Source organism: Colletotrichum fioriniae (genome assembly GCF_027942845.1).
Source record: "Colletotrichum fioriniae strain IMI 355084 chromosome Unknown scaffold_7, whole genome shotgun sequence".
In the NCBI taxonomy this organism is placed as follows: domain Eukaryota; kingdom Fungi; phylum Ascomycota; class Sordariomycetes; order Glomerellales; family Glomerellaceae; genus Colletotrichum; species Colletotrichum fioriniae.
The window spans coordinates 1,833,611-1,861,264 of record NW_027076843.1 but is presented as its reverse complement, the minus strand read 5'-3'; the positions used below and the strand labels follow the sequence as shown (position 1 = coordinate 1,861,264).

The window sequence follows — 27,654 nt, the reverse complement described above, 5'->3', positions numbered from 1 at the left end:
ATCTCTGAAGGCTAGCTGCGGAAAAAATATTTGTTCGACCACATGAGAAGAAGAAGAAGTAATACCGTTTCTACCAAAAGAGTTATGCGTCTGCAGAGACAGCTTTTCGTCATTTGTCCTGTGGAATAGACATCGAGCTTTTGGAGAATGTTTTCAGCCCCTTCTATGTTCTTCTGAGTCCACCCTTCATCTGAGAAACGTTGAGAGACGTATTTCTCTACAGGCCGACGATGAGAGTAGACAGCAGTAGCGTATGATCTTGAGCATAACGCGGGTCAATAAGTGAACAAAACAATTTCATACGTGGGAATTAGGCAAGCTAGGCAGACACAAGAAAATTCTACTACATATGTTCACAAAGGATACATTTCCCCATTCTACCGCAAATGCTTGACTGTTGATACACGGTTCATTCGGCCGCTACAAGACAGGGCTAAATCCCCATTTATACCCGGAGGCCAAGCTCCTCAGCGTACGGCAGAGCGAACAGGTCACCAACTGCCGCAACACTGGCCTTACCCTCCAGGATCGTCTTCGTCGCCTGTGATATGATCGTCAGCAATGGGTTCTTGGGAATGTATCAGAAATCTCAGTTCACTCACCGCCTTGAGCTTCTCAGCCGTAACAGACTCGATAGACTTGATGGCCTCGGTGGCGTCAACGGCCTTGCCGCTGTGGACGAGGCTGGATCCAGCGAGGAGGATGCTACCGCTGCGCTTCTCCGAAGCCTCAAGGGCATCGAACTTGGCCTTGGCAATAGCCTTGGTCAGGTCCTCCTTGCTAACGGTACCCTCGGCGATGCTCTTCAGGGCCTTGGCAGTCTCCTGGGCGGCACCACGGACAGCAGAGGCTGAGCCAGCGAGCTGGATAGTCAGGAGGCCAGCGTCAGAGTATGACAGGTTGACGGTTGAGGTGGACAAGCCGGGAACAACGCCAACAGCCTTGTTGATCAAGCTGAAGCCAGTGGACCACTTAATGTTGGACTTGCCGCCCAGCAGAGCCGCAAGAACGGCAAGCTCGGGAGAAGCCTGGCCAGTGGTGGCACCGGGGAAGGCGATGACATAGGCGTTTCCAGAGGGGCTGTAGGTACGCTGCTCACCACCGAAGTACTTGGTGGCGGCGGTGTTCAGGGCCAGCTTGCCGGAGGAGGCAGAGGGAACCGACTTGAAGAACTGCTCGGCCCATTTGCTGACGTTCGCGGCGGAGGCACCATCGGCGACAAGAGCGATATTAGACTTGGCGAAGGCGGCCTGGGCGAAGTCGGAAACGGCGTACTCGCTGAGGTAGGGCTGAATAGGGATCGAGGGCGTCAGGTTGGAGGGAGAGCCGAGGCCGGAGTGGAAAGCAACGGAGTGGGCGGAGTCAAGGGCAAGAGCGGCAGCGCTGGTGCCAGACTGCTTCAAGCGGAGAACAGGCTGAACCTCCTCGTGGAACTCGTGGGCTAGATAAACAGTTAACCAACCATGCCACACGCTCAGATGTATTTGCGAGTCTCACTGGTGTACTTGGTCTGGGAGACGACCTCGGCGAGGAGTTCCGTGAAGTAGGGAAGGTCATCGCGGAAAAAGCTGGCCTCGAGGACGAGGGCTTCGCGGGTGTGGTATGCGGTCAATTGGCTGCCGAGGAGTTCAGACTCGCGAACGATGCGCAGACCAGAGCGTTTTGTCGTGTTCTACTCGTTGAAAATCGTGTCAGCGCAATATCTTCGGATATGTGGAAAAGATTCCAAGGGCTGGAAACGGGTCGCATCGTACCTTGAAGGCGAAAGACTCGAGGCCAGCGGCCAGGCCGGGAAGAGGCTGGTATCTGGTACCGGCCTTTGCCACGATGGCCAACTTGGTCGTAGGGCCCTGGGAGTCTCTGGCAGCAACCTTGACACCACCAACGTCGGCGGTCTCAAAGGCGCCGGAGCCAGCAGCAGCGCTGGCGAACCGACGACCCGAGATTGTGGGAGCACAGCTCGAGTTGCGGAGGGTCTGCTGCGCAGCCCTCGTGAGGGACGGTCTAGAAATCATTGCGATGATGCGGTTGCCGACAATTGGCAGATCCAGTTTCGTGACGCTCAATTCGTCGGAGCTTCAACAAGAAAGTGCCTCGTTCACATCCCGACCAATTTTCGATCCATCGAACGAGGTTAGCTACGGGTCACTCGCACCGTCACGTGATGGAAAACTGCCTTATCCCCGAACCTCCAATGAAAGCCCGTCTGATTACCTGGCACAGGGGCCGAACGCTCCACTCTGCTTCCTCCATCGCCCGTAGTTTGCCTTAGGTAATCAAAGTGATGAGTCGCAGAATCCGTGAATCCCAAGTTTCCGACATTACCTTAGGTATTGAGGCTGGTGTCAAGCCACAAGCCACATGCCCCAGTAAGCACCCGCCATCCCAAGAAGGCCTCAATTGACCCGTCTGAATTTCAGGCTCCATTCGAGCGTCGCTGATCCATTCTTACCTAAGTTTTTGGTACTGCATCTCAGACGTTCTAGCCACGCCATCCATCCACCTGGAGCTTCAGCCTCCATGACTCTGTCGGTGACTCGGCGCTTTCCATCGACCTTGTCCCCCACCCCGCCTTAGGTGGCCCGCCGCTCAGAAAAAAAGTTCCCATACTTTTATTTCAGTCCCTCCACCACTTGAAGACCGCGACCTTCACTGCGACAAAATCATCCGTGGCCAAGTGCTTTGTTCAATACCCAGCACACGGCACTGTATTATCTCAATGACTTCTCGGTAGCTTGTGTGGCAGCTCTAGGGATATTGAGAGGATCTCTAGAGTCAATTGATTCCTGGATCCAAGTTTCGCCATGTTGGTGGTAGGTTTCGCATCGCGCTGATCAAGCTGAAGTCATAATCTCTCTAACTCCTCCCCCAGACCAAGCATGGCGCTGAGCTATGCGCTCACCTCGTCAACGACATATGCGGCGAGTTACCTGCAGTAAGTTTCAAGCACCATCTCTATGTCCCACACGGCGCAACATAATCGCACCTTTTACACATCATGTATCCTCAACAGGTCATACTAACGAATGCTTTTCTTCCAGCGAATCCTGGCTGTACTGTTCAGCAAGGGCAGGTCTACCATTGCTCAACTTATCCAAACCACTGGTCTTACTCCGCGGCAGCTGCGCCATGGCCTAGCCCTCCTCGTTCAGCAGAGCCTCATTTACCACGAGTCCGACTCCAATAACAAGATCGGCACATATGAAGCGAATCCCGATGGATGTTACAACATAATCCGCGCTGGGAAAATCATCGAGATGGTTGGCATCGAATTCGGCCCTGCGGAACAGGAGATTGTACAGACTATTATGCAGCTCGGCCACGCTAGGGTATCGGATCTCTTGCAGGCTTTCGAGGGGAGGAACGGGACAGGTCTCAATGGCGACCATGCGACGAACGGTCATGTCAATGGCAACGGCTCTAAAGCAAAGGTCAATGGGCATAGGCCGTCGCATGCGGCTCAGGAGCTTCACGCTGTCTTGAATCGCCTGATTGTGGCGGAAATTGTTGATCAGGTCGGGCCCAAGACGTTTCGAAACCCCGAAGACGTTTACCGCGAAATCGAAGAAGAGGTCACCAAAACGGCCCCTGGCGAGCGAGCGACAGCACGGAACAAAGAACTCATGCAAACAGAAGTTTCGAAGAGACTCCGAGAGGCACGCGACGAGAGCAAAAAGCTGAAGCGACAAGTCGGACGTGGTAACATGTTTTCTACCAAGCGGAGAAAGCTTGCCAATGGCAAAGGAGCAAGAGAGACTGCAGACTGGGACGAGGATGTACCTGAGATCGACGTGAGTCTTCATCTGCATGAAATATTGTCTTCCTCTTCCCTGGCTAATTACAAAGTTTAGTCGCACATTGTTCTGAGGGTCAATACCGAGAAGTGTCTCGTTGAGCTGCGAAACCAGAAGCTGGCCCAGTACGCAGCCGATGCTTTTGGAGAAGTCACCGGCCATATATACCATACCGCTCTACGGCTATTGACGCAACAGGTGTCCCGCTGTCAGTTGGATCCGAGAATCGACTCTGATAACGACGCAGACGGTCCAGGCTCGAACTCACGCCAAGTTACTGTGACTAGTCTAGAAATACTCGAAAACCTCGATGACTCTATTGATGTCTCTCATGGAGTTGGAAAGGCTTCTGCAGACCAGATTGACGTTCGCAGTGCTGAGAAGGTCAGAGCTACGCCAGGCCAGCCTATGTACGATTCCGACGACTCTGATTATGAACCTCCGATGGCTCCGAGGGCTTCTGCTCGTCCCAATATGAATGGCGCAGCAGATTCGGGCGATTCCGAAGACGAAGGGTCACGGGCAGCTTCTGGATCCCGCGAGGTCAGATTCGAAGATGGGCCCGTGTTCGGCGCTAGCCGTATTGATCAAATGCGGCAGCATTTGCTACTACTATCTGAAAGCCGACAAGGCTTTCTGCGGCACTGTGGCAGTCAAGGTCGAGGGCAGTGGACCGTCGATTTCAAGCCATTGATCGAGGGATTTAAACAGACAGAGGTGGATGCCGTCATCGAACAGTCATTCGGTCGGCATGGACTGCGTTTGACTCGCATCATGCGGGAGAAGGGAAAGTTGGATGAGAAGATGCTCCCATCTCTCGCTCTCATGAAGAAGGGCGAGGTTCAGGGCAAAATGCTTGCCATGCAGATGGCCGGCTTCGTTGATGTTCAGGAGGTTCCCAGAGATGCCAGCCGAACAGCGACGCGAACAATGTTCTTTTGGTTCTTTGACATTGAAAGAACCGAGGCGCAACTGGTCGACGACTACTACAAAGCAATGCTTCGATGCCTTCAAAACCTGGAAGTGCATCGCTACCGAGAACGCAACATTCTGTCATTCGTCGAGAGAAGGGACGTGAAGGGCAAGGAGGAAGAGGTCATGACTGCAGAACACTACAACAAGTACAGCAAGTACCTGGAGTTGCAGAGCAAACTTCTTGCTCATGTCATGAGACTGGACGAACTAGTGGGAGTCTTCAGAGACTACTAGATTGAGGCATAGAACCGTACACAGCGCCTCAGGTGCCATCGTCATCGGCATATGCAATGGGCTGTTGGGAGGATGGCTCAAAAATGGGGAGGGCAAAAGGATGATAGATACCCAAAATCAAAAGGAAGCGCAGTTTTTTCCAGGAACGGCGTCTCAACATCGTACACAACTTTCCCGAACTCGCTAAAATGGGGGTGCGATTCTCGAGTTCGCCCAAGCTGGAGCTTAGTCACCCCGACAGCACGATGTGACTCCGAGTGAGAATAGGTATACGGTCGATTGATCGTGGTCAAGTGAATCTCTATCTATAAACCGAGCCACAATCCAGCCCGATCGGTCGAGAACGGTCGGAGCTAGCGTATCGGTCGGTAGATGGAAGCTGCTTCGGCGCGGCGAACCAATCCCTGCCGAGCTAGGCTCCACTTCCCGGTGCTCGGCGGTCCAGGGGGTGCCTGCCCCTGCAGGGTCAGCAAAAGTTAAGCTGCGAGTTCGGTCCAAAGTGGTTGAGTAAAAATTTCCCAGCTGTCGACTCCAAACTTTGAATCACCCTTCTCTTTTGAGCTGCTCCTGATATCCGTGCCCCCACGACCTGACGATAGTCCGAACCTCTGGAACCCGCCTTTTTTACTCTTGTTCAATTGGGACTTCTTAGTTTCCCCTTCGCACTTTATCGCAGATTCCTATCAAGATGTCTCCGACTGCTGGTACTGGACGGGAGAAGGAGTCGAACACCGCGCGACTCCTGGGCTCCGGTACGCTCCCTCTTCTTGCGCCCGCGCATGAAGCTTCGGCGCGCTGACGTTTTGCAGGCTCCGCTGGTATTGCTGAATTGGCCGTCTTCCACCCCGTGAGTGCTGCGACGAGCTACGATTATATAAAAGGGCCCGCGGAATGAGAAGCTAATCAGAAGCTCAGGTGGACACTATCGCGAAGCGCTTGATGAGCAACCAGACCAAGGTACGCCGGACCGAGCTTCCCCTCCCTTTCCTGCCTACCGCAAGCAAGGCTTCAACGACATGACCCCCCGAGAAAGCTGACACGTTTCCGCAATCAAGATCTCCGGCGTCGAGCAGCTCAACAAGGTCATCTTCAAGGACACGGCCAACGCGACAGCGGGCCGCAAGTTCGTTTCGCTCTTCCCCGGTCTGGGATACGCCGCCGGCTACAAAGTCCTCCAGAGAATATACAAGTATGGCGGTCAGCCCATCGCCAGGGACTTCTTGGCCAAGAACTATGGCGAGGACTTTGAGCGCGCTTTCGGCAAGAAGACTGGCAAGGCTATCATGCACTCCACCGCTGGCAGGTGAGTCTTTTTTTTTTCTTGGTCCCCTTGCGCAAGCTCGGAGACCGAAGAAATCTGTGAGGGCCAAACACGCATTCTGACGCGCGACTTTATCACAGTTTGATCGGTATCGGAGAGATCGTTCTCCTTCCCCTCGACGTCCTCAAGATCAAGAGACAGACAAACCCCGAGGCCTTCCGCGGCCGTGGTGTCTTCAGAATCGTTGCCGACGAGGGCTTCGGCCTGTACAGAGGTTGGGGCTGGACCGCCGCCCGTAACGCTCCTGGTTCTTTCGCTGTAAGCGCTTTTCGGTCTCATTTTTTGGGTCTGTGGCAGTAACTAACCTATGTTTCTATCAACAGCTCTTCGGTGGTTCCGCCTTCACAAAGGAGTACCTCTTCAAGCTCGACGACTACAACAAGGCGTCCTGGTTCCAGAACTTCATCGCCTCCATTGCCGGTGCCTCCGCCTCCCTCCTCGTCTCCGCTCCCCTCGACGTCATCAAGACCCGTATCCAGAACCGTAACTTTGAGAACCCCGAGAGCGGTTTCAGAATTATCTCCAACATGATGAAGAACGAAGGTGCCACCGCTTTCTTCAAGGGTCTGGTTCCCAAGGTAAGACTATCCAGCAGTTTTCCCTCTCCCCTTCCTCTGTCCATATCGGCCATTTGCTGACTTTCCATCTCCCCTGTAGCTCCTCATGACTGGACCCAAGCTGGTCTTCTCATTCTGGCTTGCACAGACTCTCATTCCCGCCTTTGACGGCATGCTTAAGAAATAAACGAAGAAGACAAAAAAAGGAGCCTAGACGTTCACAAGAAAACAAAAAACAAGCAACGGCGTTGGATGGATAGAACGTGGAGTCTCGGAGCTGAGGCCGATAGATCGTTGGACATGACGAAGACTCGACGAAAGGGTATAGACAAAGATGAGAAAGCGAGGCCTAGCAGCTGCCCCAAAAGAAGGTTGGCTTGCGGCCCGATTAATGTACAACAAAGTAGGGTTCATCTTGATGAGAAAAATCGCCTCTGTTATTAATAAAGATACATACCAAAGTCAGTGTCTCTAGCGGGAAACATCAAGGCTTTTGGTTCTTGAGGGTGTGGCTTTGAAACCTGAAACAGCACGCACATTGCTATTCAAAGATGTCTGTGGATGCTCCATTGCTAGGCGATCACCATGACACACTCAACAAGGATATGTACACAAATATAACAAAATTGGGATACATCCAGCCACTACAGCTTAGCGATGACATTGTCTTCCGCAAGCAACACCTCAATCTCCCGTCCCACGGTAGCACCTCTCTCGATTGCCCCGTCAATGAACCCTCGCCATCCATCAGCCCAATCGGCGCTCGCGAAATGAACTCGGCCTTCTGGTCTTTGGAGCTCCTTGAGCCACTTGGTCATTGAGTTAGCCCCCCAGCAACTCCAAGTACCTTTGGCGAGGCTATCGCTGGCCCAGTCATGGGTGAGGTAGGCTGTTATCCCGGCCGCGGGTTTGATGTTGTCTTGGAAAGTCGTAATCATCTCGGTAGACGCCTTCGGATCGATATGATGCGAACCGTAGCCAAACCCGATGCAAAAGTTGCCGGTGTCTGCTTTATCAGTGGTACCATTGTGATCTGAGAATGCAAAGCACCACGGTGAAGATCCGTATCCATTCGCCATGGAGAACCATCCCGGTTCAGGCCTTGCAAGTCGGAAATGAACCTTGCTTCCCTTATTGATGTGGCCTGCCCGAATGGCTTCCATTCTAAGTGGTGAGAGCGGCGGGGAGAAGGTTACGTCTGACAGACAGTTCCTTGGGCATATTCTTAGCATCTCAGGTATTTCAGTTGAAGAGAGAAGCACTTACAGGGGAATAGTCGAGATACAATACTTGGCCTCGAACCGACGTCCATTCTTCGTGGACACCACGACAGTCGATCCCCGCTGCTCTACCTTGTCAACCACGGCATTGAAGATCACATGCCCGCGGTAGTCTGCTAGAATCGCCCGTGCTAGCGAGGTCATCCCGCCTCCACCAAGCTTATACATGCCGGCAAGCTCGAAGGTCCCAGCCATAGAGTGACCTCCCAGGGCATACCAACGCAGTACTTCGGTGAAACCGCACTCGCTGCCGGGGACCGCGCCAAAAGAGCTGATCATGGCGTCGAAAAGATCCTTGTTGTGTTGGCTAACGTCGAGCTGATTCAGACGGTCTTTGGCGGACAGGTGATCGTACTTCATCCAAGCTGCAGGGAGGCGGAATGGGTCATGGGCATACGGCATCAACTCGCGGCTGGACAGACCGTCGATCGAGAAGAAGGCATCCGCGACGTTTTGGACGGCTTTGTTGGTGGCAAGGGTATCGACCAGCCCAGGCTTCGAATCTTGTGGTGTGTAGAATGTGTTTTCCACGGCAGCTGTGCCTGAAGACGTCTTTAGGTTGGATTGTAGGCCGTATCGATGGATTTCTGTAAAGACGTGGGGTTGGTGCCTGTTTGTGCTCCGGTTAGTTGGCATGCACCATATGCTCGGTGACAACTTGAGAAGACTTTCCAGTGTACCCATGTCCCGCCCATCTCAAAGTCCTCTCCTAGCGCATTTGCCGTCCATGTCCTCCCTCCTATGCGATCTCGGCCTTCCAAGAGAAGAACTCGAGCGCCAGAGTCACGGCTGAGGTTGCGCGCGGCAATGAGGCCGGCGAAGCCGCTTCCAATCACGACGACGTCGTATGTTTTGGTGATGGAAGATTCTGGGGTAGAGTCTACCACTGCCTTTGTGGATAGACCGATTGTTTCCCCGGACGGAGTCCAGAGGTAGCCGTCTCGTGTTGAAGGCATGGTATAGGGCTTGAAGCAGACAATGTCCAATAAGGAATTACTGGAGCAGACTGATAGAAATAAGATATTCCGAAGCCCCAATTCGACTGGAAAAGCAGAGTCTATTTATGTCCATGTTCATCACTCCTGTCTCTGCTATCGCCGGTGTCGACTGCATCGTGGTTGGTGGGGACACATATTTCCCAATTAGGACAAAAAGTGCGAGGTGCGCTACTACATCCTGAAGCGCCCAAACGGATGGCATTCATCTGCTGAGACCTTCGAATTCGCTCATAACGCTGGCTCTTTTTTTGATCATTGAATTTACATTCTTTTCTACTTATCACGCTTCTACTGATACCAAAATCTGGTAAAGTCTGCGTGTTCTCACGTGTAAGTCTGAGCTGAGGTATCTATGTCATGCTTGTCGTAGCTTTACCCCAGCATTGTTTCTAGCCCCCTTTCTTCCATTACATCGATCCAATGGCAATTTTTACCCTTTGGATTGAGGTTATCAGAGCAATCTGCAGCGTATAGGTTATCCATGCGCGCCCAAACTTCCTCCAAGATGAGCAACCCATGCCTTACAGGCTTGAGTCGAATCAACTGGTAAAGCCAACGAGTGCGCATTCTCACAAAGTCTCTCCACCTCGTGACCTCTTTCGCACTGCCTAGAAACTCAGTACCTTCATCGGCAATATCCTCTCTCGAAACCAGACCGAGAACGCTCCCGGCGATGATGAGCGGTAAAAGCTGCGTCGAGACGGTGCCAGATGTGACGGGTATCTCTTCCATGGTCTGAAGGATCCTCAAAGCAAGATGATGAACTTCTCCCGCTTTCCCATTATCCTGTTCATTGGCATCGAGCCTCGCGTGATCCTTGGCGGTTGAGATTTCTACCAGCTCGGGGAATGCCCTGTACAACTCAATCAGAGCCGCCTGCCGGTAACATTGCTCCATGGCGATGAGATGATCTGGAGGTGTGAATATATCGCCACTGTCTGCAACTGAGCCCACAGCTGAATCTTCGAGCCTTGAAATCTCCTCTTGTAAGATCGTGGCCTGTTGCAAAAGATCCGAGTACGACGTATCCTGGACACCACCACCCCGTAGGCACAAGCCCAAACTACCCAGAACTCTAAACTTCCTGACCAACGTCGCTGTTTTTGCCAGGTATATGAAGGTGATCGTCCCCACGCCTGTCCAGGGACACGGGTACCTCTTGAGAGAAGGCGGGAGGTGGCAGAAGACGTCCAGGTAGGATAGAGCGTCCGGGTCCTGGTCTACGATGAAGGAGCTCATGGCTTCCCAGTACACCATGGACGAGACCACAAAGTCTTGGGTAGCGGTCGTCGTTCTCCTCATCTGTTGGAGGCCGGTGTCTAGATGGCTAGATGACATCCAGGCTTTAAAGAGCTCCCTTGATCCGTGGAGATGCATTAATCCAGTGGAAGATACGTCGTGCCAGGCCTGTTTGTAAACTCATCAATCATAGACCGCGGTCGAAATGGAGTGAAGCCGGGAGAGTGCGAAAAAAACATACCGATGTCATTCCTAGTAGAATAGTTCCCAGAACGACATCATCTTGAACACTAGCTCTGACTAGTCTTCCTGCTGCTGGCTTGCGGTAGATGGACACTCCAAGCCCATCAATATGAGGTGGCGTGGGTAGCTGTCCGGCGAGATACGAAATGGCCTTTGTCTGGAGTTTCAACGGAACAACAGCCTTTGACTCTTCGTTTTGATAGAGGTGTGCGGCGGACATGCTCAAGACGCAGTAGAGCAGTAGCGGAGACTGGCTGAATAACCTAGGCACCTCTGAGCGGAACGGATTGTGCAGCGAATCGAAAGAGGATAAAACGTGGCAGACTGTGGCGAAGTAATACCGCAAGAGTGCTGATATCTCTCCTGAGTAGTCCTGAAACGGTGATGGTGTGATTGTGCCAATGCTCGTCAAAGCCTCTGGTACCACGACTGTGTCGAATTCTCCGCTCTCAGCGGGAGGAGGCACATCTTGAAGATTTTCAGATGCCAGCAAGGTCGGATGTTCTGTGTCCACCGAGAGTCTCTGGACACTTGAAACCGTTCTGGCAGTCTTTCGGCAGCAAGGCTCAGTCGCATTGCGATCCCAGACCGTAGCCTTCTCATACTTGGTAGACCATCTCACAGGTCGCTTATAACCGGGGCATTCGGTGCCAATCTTGATACATCTTTGACAGCTCGGCTCTTGCTCGTCACACTTGACTCGCTTTTGGTTTACAACCCGATATTAGAATTGAGTCCCAACACTTCCCGTAGGAGTAACCGTCAAGATCGACTTACCCTTCGCTTACACACGAGGCAACCACCTAAGGTAATTGGAAGACAGACATTTGTTAGTTGAGAGGAACCACCACAGTCGGCATGAGAGGCGCGCGTTTTACCCACTTCGAGACTTTTCCTTCTTATTCCGAGCCGACTGGTTCATCGTCTTTGAAATCGATGAGATCTATATTTCAAATTCTTTGAGTTGTGATAGTCAATCCTGGAGTATAGTGGTTGTCGGCTTGGTGTTATCGGGTTCCCCGCTCTCTCGGAACTTGTACGGAACGGTTCTGGTGTCGTGGCGCGGAACGAGCTCCGACCAAGATAAGAAAGATCAAGGGCATTTACCATACTCATGATGGTAAATTGCTTACAAAAAAAAAAGAGACGCATGGATTAAGAGAGCCAATCATCTCAAAAAGAGGTATTAACCAAATGCAAGATTGAGGAGAGACGGTATCGGATGTATGGATCTCCTGTGCCTGCTGTTGGTATGAGGATCAAGAGGGTTGAACGGGAAAGTCAAGGCAATTGGTTTCCTTCCCAGTTTAAAAGCGGATTCTCTCTGTCGACTTATCAATAGCCCTTCTTCTTTTCACTTAGACTATTTGAACAGAAACTGAGAGGCACAATTCCTGCGTCTTCGAAGAGCCGCACGTACATCTGAACAGCGTACTGTGCTTGTTGAAGACCGCGAATCTTGGTTTTGTCGTCCGCGGGACCTCCACTACTTACACTGATCTACAAATCATTTGAGAGTAATGAAAGGAAACACCAAGAAACTGAACATCACGTATCCGATATCGACAGCTTTGTCAACCTTGAAGCTGTAACTGCAAGCTCTTGAAGTTCGAGCCTAAGGTAAGGATTGCTGTATTGCGAAAGCGTTTTTACTAGAAAAGTCTGCGTACTTGTTCGCACTCTTTAAACCAAGTAGCGCTTACAGCCTGTAAATAGTGATCTAGCTAGGGGCCTATTATATATCAGTCCTCTTAAACTCCTTGATGATGGTCAATACCGGTTCCGGTACAAGGCAACCGCGGGAGGCAACAGCCAGACGTTTTACACACGAATCTCATACTACTAGGACTTCCTTATATGACATTGGGTCTCTCAGCAGAGGTATCTCGACGCGTAAACAGCCCAACTTTCATAATTCACAGTCCCATAACATTCCATCCGGACACAATCACTCGTCATCCCACCAGGCTATAATCATCTTGCCCTCCCTAAATCATCACATACGACCATACCCATTGGAAAATTCGGGATCCCGTCCGCTCTCCCATAGACAAGCCAATGAGGGCCGGATTAGTAGTTGGGTCGGTGACGACCAGCGAATACCTGGTGTTGTATGTTTTTGTCGTTGAAGTTTTGGTGTTTTGACTCCACCACGGACAAACTCACGATGTGTCCCCCCTCCCACTTTGCTGCTCACCCCGGCCTCACGACCCACATGTGATATCTTGTTGAATATGCTTTCAAGTTGCGGTGAGAAGATTGTTTTGATCTCCTTGGGAAATTTCCGTATGCTTCTTGGGTTTTTTTTTTGTTGATCTAGTACACGGTAGGGTGTTGATAGGATGTGGGAAGTAACGGGCGTTTGTTTACCCTAGGCACGGCCTACTTTACGGTACACACACAGACTGCGATGAATAGCAACGCATGCGGCATAACTCAATTGACATGGTGAACGATACTCAGTCATTTTCTGCCTTCACCTTGAATACTTTGGCAATAGACCAGAGCTCTCTGTTGCTATGCTTGTTGCATAGCAAGTTGACTAATAAGCGATGTTCAACCGTCACAAGTCTTCCGAAATGTCACTTTCCCCACGTCGTCCACATTACAAACTACACTTTCGGCGGGAATCGAACGGTCATTTCTCCAGTGTCTTAGTCAACGATTCAAGTTGCTTCCCCTCCTCCACGATGTTTAAGGGTCTTGGGGTCTTGGGGTCTCGGGGTCTTGACCGGCCGCGACTCGTGAGCAACCTAGGCGCGGGGGAATGGACTGGGGGGTTTTAGGTACTCGTAAAAGAAAGGAATCACCCCCGCTCTTCCAATGTAGACTTCCAAGCACGAAGATGGATCAGTGGAAAACGAGGCCCATCCGTTGTGTCGTGAGCCATGAAGGCAGCTTTGGTTCTCGAGACTTATGTGGATCGCAGTGTTCACCAAGTGGAGGGCCCAAACCCGAAAGTTATTCCTTTTCAGGGTCTTTCTCGAGACAGTGCCACTGTTGTCGGTCGAGCGGTCGTGGAAAGAGACGTGCATTGTTGTCTGCTGTCGCGTGCGTGCGACTTTTGACTCGTCGATCAGTCCATGCAACAATGTGTCAGGTGGTCACGAAAAGGTTGGATCATGTCCCACTGCAACTCCGAATCTGAATTCTTTTTTGGGGGGAGGAGAAGATTTCCCAGATCCGAGGTTGGCGAGGGTTAGGTTGTCACGCCGTGCACATTGCGCAGAGGGTTTGTGGTTGCATTGTCTGGGGTAAAGGCGGTGGTGGCAGGATGAACCCTCTTGCATCTTCGAATGGGTCCTGAAGAAATGACGTCGATGTTTTGGTGGGCAGCGAAGGGGAAGGTACGACGGCAAAGCACCGTTGTGGAGCCTCTTTCCCTCAGACGGTTTTCGGCATCGTCGTCAAAAACGGGGCCGTGTACCCTCACGGAACCGTTGGATGGACGTTGCGAAACGCCTGTGCTGGGACACGGTAGCGGGATAGTGCCCGGGATCAAAGAGAAAAAAAAAAGGCACGACAGTTCCATGAGGGTGTGCGAACCGCACCGGCGGATAGTTCGACCCGGACCGGGACGATCTTCAACGGCTGAAAAGCCTCAAGGAAAGGAAAGTTCCGATTGATACACTGTAAGGTAGTCTGCACTCTGTGACGGTAGACGGGCCTCAATTCGACGAGTGCAACTAGCACGGCTGTCGTCTATCGGCATACGGGATTGGTTGCGAAAGGCAAGATTTGGGGGCGGTCTCGTATGGTCCGAAAGCCCGACGACACGCCGATGATCCCTTCCATCGGGACCAGTAGAATGGCCCACATGTGAATCGAGTCAGCAAACGGTTTCACGTGCGTGGTCACCTTTGAAGTAGATAATGAATTCTCACGTTGAGAATAGAAGTGTAAGCGATACGTAAATCATCTGTGAATTGAGAGGGCCAAGAGCAGCATGCCGAGCGTGAAGTGTCATACCTAGTATGGGATGGGATAACGCGGCCCAGGATGGATTGTGTGAAGTCGTGCGGCGTGTGCCTGCAAGGCGTGGGGCTGGACTGCGGAATTAGAAATGGAATCTGTGAGGGAAGGTTCGGGTCTGGAGTTGAGTGGTCCCTCAATCTCTCTGATCTCTGAGCCTCGCTGAGTTCCCATAGTTTTTCATACGCATACGACGCAGCAGGTCCATCCATAGATCCATACTTAGTGGGCGAGTAACTTCCTCAGCCTCTGAAAAGTGAGAAGGAGGTAATCTGTGTAATCTGTCCATCTGGCAATCGCATTGGACAGCCCGTCCCGTCCGCAGAGTTCCCAGATTCCCTTCCCTTGGCTCCCGGAACCCATGCGCCAGAATCGGATAATCCTCATTTCAGGGGCGGCAGGACTGAGGACAGAAATCTGTCCCTTGCTGCTCGTCCAGCCGGAAGAAAAGGAGGTCGTGTGCCCCGTCCTGTCTAAGGTATCCTACGCGTTCCCCCAAAGGAGGCTCACAAGTTCAACCACCATTCATTCACCCTCCAACCCATTCTCGAGCAACATTCGTAGCCCAGTACTCCGTACAGATACTTCATCCAGACCGACCACCTGACACTCCTTTTGTTCGATACAAGACACCACCCACGACTCGACTGATACTCGGCCGCATGACCGTTTGTTGATCCTCTCGCTTCATGCTTGCCATTTCCATCTGCTCTTTTCATTCTTCTATCCCTGGTTCTTGAGGTACATTCACCATATCTACCGTATCGTACCTTACCGTCCAAGCGGGTAGCCGCCCTAGCAGCAAACCAATCCACGTTCTTCAATCGACTTCGTCATCGGCAGTGGGCAGCACATTTACCAACCCCCTTCAATCATTTCATCGCTCTGTCGATACTGATTGCTGCTGCTGCTGCTGCTGCTGCGTGCTACGTGCTGTATCGACGGGACTCTGTGCCAAGGCAAAGGGTCAGGTAGATCTGCGCTACTGGGCATACTGCCTCAAACCCGTTAGGCGCTCTCCGCACCCTAGGAGAAAGTCGGACAACGGCGTGGACTTGAAGAGTTCTCTCTGCCTCTTGCATCCGTTTTCCCCATCGCGGCATCGTCTTTGCTGCACCGTTGCGTAGAAGCATCATTCAGGTGGGCTCGCGCGCTACTGCGTACGGCCTGTACTCCTTTTGCCCCCTTGGCCAGCTGCACCCTGCATCGAAAGGATACGGGAAGCCTGGAGGAACAAGGTAGACTCCCCTTTGGCTGGTCATCTGCTTCTCATCGGTACCTACCTATCGCAGGAAGACACTTGCCCCAAGCCAGGATTCCTGGACATCATTCTTGACCTTCCATTGTACCCTGTCCTCTCGTTCTATTCGAAAGCACCGAGAGACACTGGCATTGGAATTGAACGAGAAGAAGAAGCGAAGAAAGCAGAGACTGGAATTTGTTCTCTTGAATCCTATTCTCAGGATACATAGTACAGAGTACTTTCCCGTCTTCAGCTATTCTTGCACCGGTCGGCGGTGATCCACAATCTGCTGCTCAGCGCACAAGCTACCTACAACCGAAGGAAAGTGGGACCCCCAGCAATCGGTTTCCTTGGTCTTTCCCAAGTTCACAGGCTTCCTGGAAAGACCGTGTGTCACTGTGCAGCAGGTTGCATCGACGGCATCCACTCTTGGAAGCCCCCAACCAAGCCGGACTCGCGCCGCCTGTCTCCTGCTCCTGCCGCCAGCCCGCCAGCCTGAGCTGTCTCCTGCAGTTTCTCAGTCGCTCCCTCCCGTCCCTTCCCTTCCCGCCGCTTTCCCTCTCCCTCTTTCTTGCCTTGCCTGTCAGCCTGTTTGCCTGGCACTTGCCTTGGCCTGGCCCCTCCCCTTCTCCCTTCCCTTCCAGCCCAATCCCATCCCGCGCCCGTCCTGCTCCAGGCTCCCTCCCCCCAGCAGCAACAGCAGCACCAATAGCAGGCCTCGATTTGCTCCCCAATCCCTTTCCAAGGTTCCCCAAAATCCAACATTGGGACCAAGCACGCACCTTCACCAGCCAGAGAGCTACCTGCCCAGCGGTCCCACGGCCAGCCCGCCCGTCCGCATAGCTGCCCCTTCCTAGTCCCACCATAGTCTCTCACTGCAGTGCTGCATCAGCGAGTGGATTGGACTGTCATCCAACGCTACCTTACCTCACCTTACAGAGTACACATGCCGATTCGGCCTACTCGCCGCACCCAGTAACACGCACCAAGCACCAAGCACCGTCACTTTTTCGACCCGACTCGACTCGACTCGCTGCCCGCCAGTCGTCGTTTTTTAGACATTCTTTTCACTTCCACCCCCCCAACCTTTTCAATTCCTCTTAGAGCGGAAGGGTGCTGTCGCTAATCAGCCCCATAACCGCCCAAGATTCCCTCTTCAAACGGTAGACGTCTCCCGTCCAACATCCCATTGCGGACCCTGCAGTCCCGGCCACATCCAGACCAGCAAGAACAAGAGACGTCATTGCTAGCATCTGATCGGGACGACAACCACCACAGCGCCCGTGACCGTGATCACAACCACACCTCCTCTTCCACCTCCCACCGTCAACACCACAACTTTGACAACGACAAACACAATCACCACGGCCACCCGTCATCAGAGGACTCTCTCGGTTCCGAGTCCGATTCCTGGACCGACACTGGGGACATCGCCGACCTTATCGACGACGAAGACCCCCTTCGCACCCAGCTGCCCAGCGACGTTGATGACGAGCTGCTAGCCGGCGTTCACAAGAGACATCCCTCCCACAAGTCTTCCAAGAAGAAGCGTGTTCGCATACAAGAGTCTCCTAGTCGCCGCGATAATTCACAAACCCGTCGTGGAGGTGTTAGTAAGGAGGCAATCGAGGTTCCCGACATCGCCCAACCTCGTCCGACCCGCGCGCAGCGAGTCATCGGCGCCATCATGCCGGGCGGTTCCTCTGTTCACGGCCTTACTGGCAAGGCCCTGATGTGCGTCCAGCCCTTCCGAAACACCCTTATCGCGACATCCTTTGACTGACAATCACGTCCAACAGCTATTTCACGAGTATCTTCGTCTCCTTGGGAGTCTTCCTATTCGGCTATGATCAGGGTGTCATGTCAGGCATCATAACGTACGTCCACTACTCTGCCCACCGCTCACCTTTTTGATCGCCACAGCTAATCGATGGAATCAATAGGGGTGTCTACTTCCGTAATTACTTCCACCAGCCTTCCTCGGCCGAGATTGGTACCATGGTTGCTATCCTCGAGGTTGGTGCCTTTATCTCATCCCTGGTCGTTGGCAAGGTTGGCGATATCATCGGCCGACGCAAGACTATTCTATATGGCTCCATGATTTTCTTCGTTGGCGGTGCCTTGCAAACATTCGCTACTGGCATGCCCATGATGATGTTGGGCAGAATCATTGCTGGTCTGGGCGTTGGTGCTCTGTCTACCATCGTCCCAGTCTACCAGTCTGAGATCTCCCCTCCCCACAACCGTGGAAAGCTTGCCTGCATCGAGTTCTCCGGTAACATCATCGGCTACACCACCTCGGTTTGGGTTGACTACTTCTGCGGTTTTATCAAAAGTGACATGTCATGGCGTGTTCCTCTTCTGATGCAGTGCGTGATGGGAGCCCTTCTCGGCTTCGGAAGTTTGGTCATTGTAGAGTCTCCAAGGTTGGTCTTCTGCGTGCCGTGAATGTTTTGTGTGCGATATCCTGACGTGTGACCAGATGGCTCCTTGACAACGATCACGACGAAGAAGGTATCGTTGTCATTGCCAACCTCTACGGCAAGGGTGACATCCACAACCAAAAGGCCCGAGACGAGTATCGCGAAATTAAGATGAACGTGCTTCTCCAGCGACAGGAGGGTGAGAGGACATACGCCGAGATGTTCCGCAAGTACAGCACCCGTGTCTTCATTGCCATGTCGGCCCAGGGTCTTGCTCAGCTCAATGGCATCAACGTCATCAGCTACTATGCTCCCTACGTCTTTGAACAGGCAGGCTGGGTTGGTCATGACGCCGTCCTCATGGCTGGCGTGAACGGCATTACCTACCTTCTCTCGACCATTCCCCCATGGTATCTGGTTGACAGATGGGGTCGCCGGCCAATCCTGCTGAGCGGTGCCATTGTCATGTGTGTTTCACTGTCAATGATCTCGTACTGGCTCTACCTCGACATCACCTACACACCCACCTTGGTCGTCATCTTTGTCATGATATACAATGCGGCATTTGGATACTCATGGGGCCCGATCCCTTGGCTCTACCCTCCGGAGATCTTGCCCCTGAGCATTCGTTCTAAGGGTGCCAGTTTGTCAACGGCAACCAACTGGGCGTTCAACTGGCTCGTCGGAGAAATGACGCCCCTGCTCCAGGAGTGGATCAAGTGGCGGTTGTACCTTGTGCACGCCTTCTTCTGTGCAGTCAGTTTCATTGTTGGTAAGTTGTCTTCTTCGTACCCATCCTGCACTTTGAATGCTAACACACCCACGCAGTATACTTCATCTACCCCGAGACCTGTGGTGTCCGCTTGGAAGAGATGGATTCGCTCTTTGGCGACGCCAGCACTGTCATTGGGACACCGTCTCTGCATGGTCGCGAGAACGACTCGCTCATGCCCGGATCGCCCATTGGATCCGAATACCGGGGACGGCCTGGCAACTTCACTGCCAACAGCGCCATTCCCGGCCTGTCTCTCGACCCTCCTGACATTCCCGACGGCAAGGGGCAGGATGGTGAGGCCAGCAGTACCATTAGTGGATGGGTCTCCAGAGTTGTTGGTCGCACGCGAGACCAGAGCAGCAGCGGCAGCGGTAGATACGCTCCTCTGGGTAACCAGGATGATTGAGATGAGGCCGGCGCACAAGAGAATCAACACGTTTAGACGGTATTTTGCATATAGACGGCGGCAACTTTCTCCTCGGTGTCTCAGGCCTCCCGGACTGGATAGTAAAGAAACGGCTGAGCGCCTGGGTTGACTTTTCCTTTCAACGTTTGAGACGGGTGTGGGAAAAAACGAGGATGATGGATCGGATTTAAGAGAAGCGTTGCAGAACAAAGATGAGAGGGTCGCCGAACCCAGCGTCTGCGAGCACTTTTACGTACTTTAGTTGAATGGGAGCTATTTTCATTGGACAGTGTCTGTACATAAATTTTGTGTCTATCACCAGCGACTTCTGCATCATTGAAATCAGTCACGCAAAAAGAGTGCTGATCAAACTTGTGGCTTGCTCGCGGATAGGTGATGAACCGTGTTGGTGTTCCTACTTGGGTGTCCATCGGCTTCTGCAGCTGCAGCGTGAGGACCTATGCCTTTGTAGGTTGCTTCATTTTCAACAAAAGGTCATCTTTAAGCAGAGTCAAAGATTGCAAACTAGCTGAGGACGAATACGGGAGTCGATTACCGAGATTTGAGACTGAAGTTCAGCCAATACGAACCACATTGGATCGATCGTGTCACCCATCTGCCCCTGATCGACAAAGATGCAAACCCCGCATTTGTCCTGCCTGCTTACCTATTTGCCCCTGATTTACCTGGTCAACAAAGAATACTTACTTCTGTATCTCTAATCTCATCTCACTTCTCAGGTGCGATTTCATCACGAGTGATCAAAGCTCGTCAACATAACGACAGCGACCTTTCGACAAGAAGAAAAGGCAGAACAACAGAAGAAAAGAGACAATAGAGGAGAAGGAGAAGAAAGGGAAGGAAAAAGGAAAAAGAGAAACCACACAATGGCCACGAAGAAGGAAAACACCCTCAAGCTGGAAGAAGCCACGCTGGATGATATCCCCGCCCTGACGGAGACGTGGTTTGCGGCGTTTGCGGACGACGAGGTGATTCGCCGTCTGTGGCCCGATACGCTGGGCGTGAGGGCGTGGTGGGATGACGCGAATGGCGGGGATTTGCGGGCGAAGCCGTTTCAGCGGTTTGTCAAGGTTGTTGATGTGAGTAGCATCGCCGGGAGCGGGACGGAGGAAACGGATGAGAGAGGGGGGAAAGGAGGCGGCAGCGGCGGCGGCAGACCAAGGATCGCGGCGTGGGCCAAGTGGGATACGAGTATGCCGGCCGAGAGGGGCCGGCGGTATCCTCCTTGGGCGGAGGATATGCCTTCCGAGGTGTGTGATTTGTTCTTTGCTAGGGAAGAGGGGGAGAGGGGAAGGGTTATGGGTGATGAGAGGCATTATTGTGAGTTGGTTTTCTTCTATTTTGGTTTTCCCGGTTCTCCCTTGACCTATTGTTCGACCTGGACTTCCCCTTAGGCGTTCTGAGACTTTTTGTGATCTTGTCCCGAGAGAGGTATAGATGCTCTCGACGAGAGAATCGTATCTATGATGGCTATTGATGGTTACTGATGAATATTTGGGGAGGAACGTTCAGATCTCGACACACTGGTCACGCATCCGGATTACCAGCGGCGGGGCGCGGCGTCCATGTTGCTCGCGTGGGGGTGTGGCCTTGCGGATGAGAACGGGGTCGCGGCGTATGTTGATGCTAGTAAGGCGGGCAAGGGGCTTTATGAGAGGTTTGGGTTTGTGGATGAGAGTTTGGAGGGGGACGGGGAGGTTGCGTCCATGGTGAGGCGGAGGCGATGACGGTGTTGAAGGGGGAATCTTGAAATCTTAGGATGTTGTCGCAGGGAGGGTAAGTTTTGCTGCGTTTCTAGCGAAACTTTGCAATCTCATACCGTATAAATTCCAGGTATCATTGTATTGTACCGGCTAAGTTAACACTCTACTTGTCACTCGTAAAGTTGATAGACGGCAAAAGCTGGCAAGTACATGCCGTCCACATCACAGACCGAGGGCATACTTGCTGTCTTACCGAAACGTGAACATCTAAGAAATTTCCCATAAATATATGAGAACTTGGAATCCCTGGTACCGGTAGGGTGTAGTGAAATAGCCGCTGTTGAGAGATATAGCTAGCCACATACGATGTGTTTGGGACCGGCCAATAGCTAATTTGGTTCAGACATACTCATGCGAACAGAACCAGGACACGATGAAATGAAAGAATGGCAATATGACTTCTACTACAAAAGATTATTAGAATCTTAAAGATATGGAGCTCCTTCTGATCCACGTAAGATGTGAATTCGTGGTAGTCAAAGGTGAGCCCGACCCAGTTCTCGCCCGCCTGACAAGACGAGCAAACAGCACGAACGGTCGAGTATTTCATTTAGACATTCAAGCATTCAATCATTAAGATATGAAAAATAGAAAAAAAAAAAAAACCACAAGAAATGATTTCTATGAACAGAAACAACCTATTTTGGTAAAAGCTTCTTTCTATCAACGACGCCGCAACGGACCTCGACGTCCAGCGGAGGTGGGCTTAGAGCCAATCACGGACCCGGCGCCGGAACCTTCTAGCTTGAAGTGGGGCCGTTTGTTCACTGCACTACATCATTCAGAGCATCATTAAGCAAACGTAGAACGACTCATCTTCATCACTCACTCATTTCGCATCCTTGATACCCAGACGGTCTTTACGCAACGAGATATCACCACAGAAAAAAGATATCACCTAGCTACCAACGCATTGGAATATATCACCCAAACTACCCACCAGAAAGGAGGAACCCCTCACCAGTGCCAAACGACCCCTCCAAAAACACCCCACCATCGTCACCACCCATCTCACCAGCAAATCACCAAAACACCCAACATCAAAACATCAGAACACTACAGCAAGATAATAACCTAGTAATACCACACACAATGGCCCACTGCCACGACGAACACCACGACCACAGCCACGGCGGGCACGGCGGGCACGACGAGCACGACCACTCGGACGACATCACGCCCGCGCTGCAGCACTCGCTGTACGGCCACATCAACTTTGACGAGGTGACGGCCCTCAACGAGGCGGCCATCGGCAGCGCGCGGGCCGTCGTCAAGAAGACGTGGGCCGAGAGGCTGGACGCCGAGCCCGAGGTTGTGAGCGACTGTGATGAGCAGTTGTTGGTTAATGTTCCGTGAGTGAAGCACCACCCTTTATTCTTCTTCATCTTCTTCCCTTTATTTGTCCATGTATTTATTTACTCTCAGCTGGTCTTGTCTTATTGATTGTGTTTTGGCTTTTTGTGGCTACGAGCTGTTCAACTTTGTTTTTCACTCATTCCATCCATCTCATTCATTTTACACACACACACACACACACACACACACAAACCGTTCAACATCTCTTCATCCTTAACACCACTAACGAACCGCCAGCTTCACCGGCCAAGTAAAACTCCACGCCCTCCTCCTCCGCACCTCCGATTCCCCCTCGGCGCCCCGCACCCTAAAACTCTTCATCAACCGCGACGACCTGGACTTTTCCTCGGCCGAAGACGCGCACCCCACGCAGGAATTCGAGCTCTCGCGCACGGGGCAGGTCCAGGAGATCCCCGTCAAGCGGAGCCTCTTCGGGCGCGTCCAGCGCCTGACGCTGTTCTTCGAGGATAATTTCGGTGACGGGGACGAGGACGAGACGAGGGTGTCGTATGTGGGGTTCAAGGGCGAGTGGATGCAGTTGGGGAGGGCACCGGCGAATATTCTGTACGAGGCGGCGGCGAATCCTAGTGATCACAAGATCAAGGGGACGGGGGTGAATGATGTTGGCAGCGGGATCGGGGGACGGCAGTGAGTAGGAAGGAGCTGGGGTTTCCCAGGGGATGGAGGTTGAGTTGAAGAGACTTGTCACAGACAGATGCGAGATGAAGTTAGAAAAGTGAGAGGGTTGAAGTGGGTTTATTGATAGTAATTTGCATTGAGCTGAGGAACAGCTCATCGTCCCAGATAGGGGGGGTATTATGATGTATCTCCGACATGACCGTAGTATTTATGAAAAAACATGAGTAACAACCTGCAACACAATGATCCGAGGCGGACCTTTTTTCCCCCCATGTCCCAGGCCCCCTTAAAACCCAGACTTTCTCTTCTTCTTCTTCCCCGGCGACCGCATACCGTGCCTCCCAGCCATGGGCTGTGACATGACGAGCGGCATCTGCGACGAGAAGATAGCCTGCGAAGACGGCACGGGCGGAAGCTGGCTCGAGCCGATGATGGGCGGCGCAAGCTTGGGAAGAGGCTGCGTTGCCGGCGGTAGCGCAGGCGCAAACTCCAACCCGGTGTTCGTCGCCGTCTTCGTCTTCGTCTTCGTCGCCGGCCCGGTCCCGGGCCCAGATGACTCGAAAACGTCGTCCATCTCGCTCGTACCCCACCCGTGCTGCGACGACGCGCCGAGAAATTGTGACCTGCGCTTGCGGCGACGGGATTCGGCGCGGTGGCGGCGCTCGTTGAGGACGTCCATGTGTTTTGTGGAGGAGGCGAGGACGGAGGAGACGTAGCCTTCCGTGCTGACGCCGCGGGCGGTGGGCCAGTAGGCGAGGACTTTGTGTTGGCGGGCGGGGGCTTCCGCGGTGTTGATGTCTTCGGCGAGCATGCTTAGGCGCTGGAGGGCCGTGGTTGCGATTGTGGTGGGTGCAGGTGTTGTTGGTGTTGGTGGTGCGGCGTCTGGGAAGCTCGAGGAGGGGGCGGCGGAGGAGGACGGGGAGAATAGGGGCCCTGAGGAGGGAAAGGGGAACGATGAAGGGGGTATATCGAAGCGTTGTTGGGAGCGGGCACCTTTGGAAGGCGAGAACGATAGGCGGTGGCCGAGGGCTTGGCCGCGTTTGGTTGGCGATAGAGAGATTCTCTGGCTGAGGGGCTGGCTTAATTTGGTCGGGGAGAGCGAGAGTCGCTGGCTTGACGATAGTTGGCTACGTTTTGCGGGCGATGACGAGAAGCGCTGGCTTGACCGTTGACTCGGCTGCCGGACTGGCAGTGGTGGAGGCTCGGGAACCCAGGTAGGGGACTCGTCTTCTCTACTTGGGAGGTTCGCGTCGAGTACGGCCACACCGAAGAGGGACCTGGCGATGGCTTCGGCCGTCTCTGCCAGCACAACGTTACGTGATTGCTGTGCTCTAGGCGGGAGGCCCACTGCACTCCACATCTCCTCGAGCTGGTCACGAATGTCTGCGAGGGGCGACAATGTTTCCAAGCCGTGTAGAAATTGCGTTGTGAGAGGTTGAGCAATGACGCGATCGGTCTGCGCGTTCATCATCTCCTGGAAGCGAGAGTCCCACGCTGCTACTGCCTCGTGGGATACAGGGGGCGCCTCAAAGGTATTTTCGTACTCGTGCCTGAGAACCTATCAGTATATGAAAGACGTGGGCGTGGGAAGATCCAAATTTACAAAGTATGCAGCGGGATGTACCCGCCCTCAGTTTCGAGACAGTTGACGGCTGCTTCCCGTATGGCCTCGAACACAGACAGAGGCCCCTCAATGGTAGCTTGCTCTGACGCCATGATGACCGACTCGATCGAAACATTGACGCGAGATACGAACTGGTCCAGGTTCAGACCCCTAGGCCACCGCTGTTTAAGTTGTGCTTCCTCTCCTGCCTGCTCACTCTCCATGAGCTCCTGATATCGATTGGCGCGGCGCTGCACCAGCTCATCCATATCACCCAGGCCATCGGGAACGACAAAAGTGCCTTCAAAATGCTGCAGGAACTGTCTTCGCCTCTTGTTGTGCGCCTGTCTGCGTCCATCCCTTGACCACTCGCGACTGCTATCGGGGGCCACCACATCGAGGTCAGGGCCGGCTGAGATTGCAAAGAGGCTCTGGCTCAAGCTGAGGTCCCTGCCAAGAACGAACAACTGCTGAAATCTGATCTCATGGTTGAGGTACTCCAAGCCTGGGCCCTTGGCTGATGCAGGAGAGGGGTTTCTCAGGAAAGCTGGCACCGGACACAGAGTCTGAAGCTTCGTCGCGTCGCCCGTGAGCTTCATGATATGGTGCTCAAACTGTGGCAATCCCGTGTCTTCAGGCGCGTAGAACCAGTAGACATCTACCTCTGGTGATCTGTCAGAGTAGATAAAAACCGTGCACTTCTCATTTCCTGCCTCCGAACCGCCATGATGCACGGTGAGCCTGAGAGCGTCGGCATCCGAGCCCCTGAGATGTGCAAAGGATTGTAGAATGGAGAGTCCGCCTGCCTTGTTGGCTGTTGTCCCTGAAGACGACGTCTCGATCCAAAAGAACCCCGAGCTCGTGAGGATGAAGATCTGGCTTCTGTTCAAAGGGTTTGGCTTCACGTCGAGGATGTAGTCTGGCTCGTCCGTCTTGAGTATGACCAAGCTCTTTCGGAACGTCGAGTCTTTGATATCAACGACCTCGAATTTTGCGCGGTTCCAGATGACGAGTTTTTTGGACCTCGACGTCAGGGCGGCTAGGTCGTTTCCTGCATCGACATCTTGCCCTTCGGGCACGTCCCAAAGATCAACACCTGGGCCGGCCGCGCCGATCCACATGACGCCATGAGGCTCTGCGCGGAAAGCCGGCGAGTCCTCGTCGGGGAGCTGCTCCGTGACACCCAAGTGAATGTGGCCGCAATGACGGAGCTTTGGACGCAAGCCGCTGGAACCCACCATGCCTCGACCCTTGACATCCCAGACACTGTAGTAGCCGCACTCATCTATAATGGCCAGCTGAGGCGGCTTTTTCTGCGAGCCATAGCTGAAAGACACATCAGAATGCGCAAAACCCCCAGTCTGCTCCGAGGAGATGGTGAGGACGGGTCTCGGGTTAATTCGAGATGGGCGTTCGATAGCCTGTTCAATCCCAGATGGGCGTTCTGAAACAGGGATCTTGTGGTAATCCGGCTGGAGGATGGTAGTCGAAGTCCGTTTCTGCACCAGCAGCCATCTCGTGGGCTCGAACCGGACCAAGCTCAGCGCAGGCTTGATCTGCAGAATCGGGGCTCCATCGCTCGACCACAAGACAGATTCTTCCTTGTCATGCTGGTCGATGCTCAACATGCGAAGCGTTGGGCTCTCGTTCTCACCCCACTGCCAGTTTGTCTCATCAATCTTGGACAGACGGAGGAGCTCACCCGACTCGCCGGCAGCCGTGGCCAGTACGGGGACGGGCACAACCCGTGTGTGGTTGGTGACATCTGCCATCTGACTGATCGTCATAAGCGGCTGAGTCGTCGGCGCGGCATCGGCGCGCATGAGCTGAGCGAGTCCTTCGTACAGAAAGCTGGCGGCTTCGGAGCTGCCTGCGAAAGCCTCTGGGTGAGCGTTGAACAGCCATCGTCTCTGCACTCGCTGTGAATCCCAAATTGTTGATGAAGGTGCCAGTTCCGTAGAGAGAGAGGCAGGATAGAGGGTCTCAGGAGCCTGGATAATCCGAAGAGCTTGAGCTATTGTAAGGTCAGCAAACGCGAGAGGCCAAAACCGGCCGATGCACTCGCTCACCTTGGCCTGGCACCCGGCTCATATGCAGTTGAGGTGGTCCATCTTCAATCCCTTCATGAGGAATAATAGTGATTTTTGGGGGGCCATATAAGCGGCTGGTCTCTTCCCGTGCGTCAGTCATTAGACCCGTTCGTTTCCCGTAAGTCTAAGTAGTGTATTCGTGGGAAACTGGGCATATCGTGAGAGAGCGGTAGGGTGTGCTTCATCATGCGAAGAAAGATAGAAAAGCCTGGCGGGCTATGAACGATTCGTGGTCATGCGTGGAAGGTGCCTAGCTAGTTGTATGGGAACACAGAAAATGCGCAACTTTAGCCGTCAGAAAACATGAGCTGACTGTTGCAGCAAATTCGAGGTCATGACGATAAAGCAAAAGTGAGACAGCGACGGAAGACTGAACGGACTAAGAAACGTGAAAAAGTTCGGTCAGTCGCGGCTTCACATAAAAAAAGATGGGCCCCATTTCCGGTAGTTGCCCACTTTAGCCCAGCCAACCCCTGCCATTAGTTCGCCCGGCGCGTCGGGGCCACTCTTCAGACGCGTTTTCCTAATGGGCAACTTCGGCCCCTGCCGACTCTCAACTCCGTACAACTAAGACACCCACCTCAAGCACCTCACAGGCTACCGTTACTCACTGAAGTTGATTGGCCCCGCTCCCGCTGAACAAAGCGACGTCCGCTCATTCAATGACCTTTATCTCACTCATACAATCTCGCAACCAGCAATAAATACCATACAAAAATGCC

At 53.1% G+C, this 27,654-nt stretch overlaps 7 protein-coding genes across 7 annotated transcripts; 4 read left to right on the top strand and 3 right to left on the bottom strand.

Annotated features, from left to right (window-relative positions):
- Nucleotides 1–445: 445 nt before the first annotated feature.
- On the bottom strand, nt 446–2,015 carry QCR2 (ubiquinol-cytochrome c reductase core subunit 1; the record flags this gene model as incomplete). The annotated part of the gene is made up of 4 exons (XM_053197761.2): nt 446–541; nt 603–1,441; nt 1,498–1,672; nt 1,755–2,015. The coding sequence occupies 4 exons, from the start codon at nt 2,013–2,015 to the stop codon at nt 446–448; spliced, it is 1,371 nt and encodes a 456-aa protein (XP_053044839.1).
- Nucleotides 2,016–2,804: 789 nt separating this feature from the next.
- RPC82 (RNA polymerase III subunit C82) lies at nt 2,805–5,003 on the top strand (the record flags this gene model as incomplete). The annotated part of the gene is made up of 4 exons (XM_053197760.2): nt 2,805–2,813; nt 2,873–2,935; nt 3,042–3,791; nt 3,852–5,003. The coding sequence occupies 4 exons, from the start codon at nt 2,805–2,807 to the stop codon at nt 5,001–5,003; spliced, it is 1,974 nt and encodes a 657-aa protein (XP_053044838.1).
- A 688-nt stretch (nt 5,004–5,691) lies between these two features.
- YHM1 (high copy suppressor of abf2) lies at nt 5,692–7,068 on the top strand (the record flags this gene model as incomplete). Its single annotated transcript, XM_053197759.1, has 7 exons — nt 5,692–5,755; nt 5,813–5,850; nt 5,919–5,960; nt 6,059–6,306; nt 6,405–6,582; nt 6,648–6,902; nt 6,982–7,068. The coding sequence occupies 7 exons, from the start codon at nt 5,692–5,694 to the stop codon at nt 7,066–7,068; spliced, it is 912 nt and encodes a 303-aa protein (XP_053044837.1).
- A 1,075-nt stretch (nt 7,069–8,143) lies between these two features.
- On the bottom strand, nt 8,144–10,861 carry N0V96_006673 (uncharacterized protein; the record flags this gene model as incomplete). The annotated part of the gene is made up of 4 exons (XM_065757796.1): nt 8,144–8,748; nt 8,802–9,029; nt 9,594–10,461; nt 10,640–10,861. The coding sequence occupies 4 exons, from the start codon at nt 10,859–10,861 to the stop codon at nt 8,144–8,146; spliced, it is 1,923 nt and encodes a 640-aa protein (XP_065613713.1).
- A 5,941-nt stretch (nt 10,862–16,802) lies between these two features.
- On the top strand, nt 16,803–19,460 carry HGT3 (Ribulose bisphosphate carboxylase large chain; the record flags this gene model as incomplete). The annotated part of the gene is made up of 6 exons (XM_053197757.1): nt 16,803–16,831; nt 17,135–17,590; nt 17,656–17,733; nt 17,800–18,282; nt 18,339–19,051; nt 19,108–19,460. 6 exons carry the CDS (start codon nt 16,803–16,805, stop codon nt 19,458–19,460), a joined length of 2,112 nt encoding a protein of 703 aa, XP_053044835.1.
- Nucleotides 19,461–22,336: 2,876 nt separating this feature from the next.
- N0V96_006671 (uncharacterized protein) lies at nt 22,337–23,252 on the top strand (the record flags this gene model as incomplete). The annotated part of the gene is made up of 2 exons (XM_053197756.1): nt 22,337–22,596; nt 22,838–23,252. 2 exons carry the CDS (start codon nt 22,337–22,339, stop codon nt 23,250–23,252), a joined length of 675 nt encoding a protein of 224 aa, XP_053044834.1.
- Nucleotides 23,253–23,525: 273 nt separating this feature from the next.
- N0V96_006670 (uncharacterized protein) lies at nt 23,526–26,665 on the bottom strand (the record flags this gene model as incomplete). The annotated part of the gene is made up of 2 exons (XM_053197755.2): nt 23,526–24,789; nt 24,843–26,665. The coding sequence occupies 2 exons, from the start codon at nt 26,663–26,665 to the stop codon at nt 23,526–23,528; spliced, it is 3,087 nt and encodes a 1,028-aa protein (XP_053044833.2).
- Between the last annotated feature and the right edge of the window lie 989 nt (nt 26,666–27,654).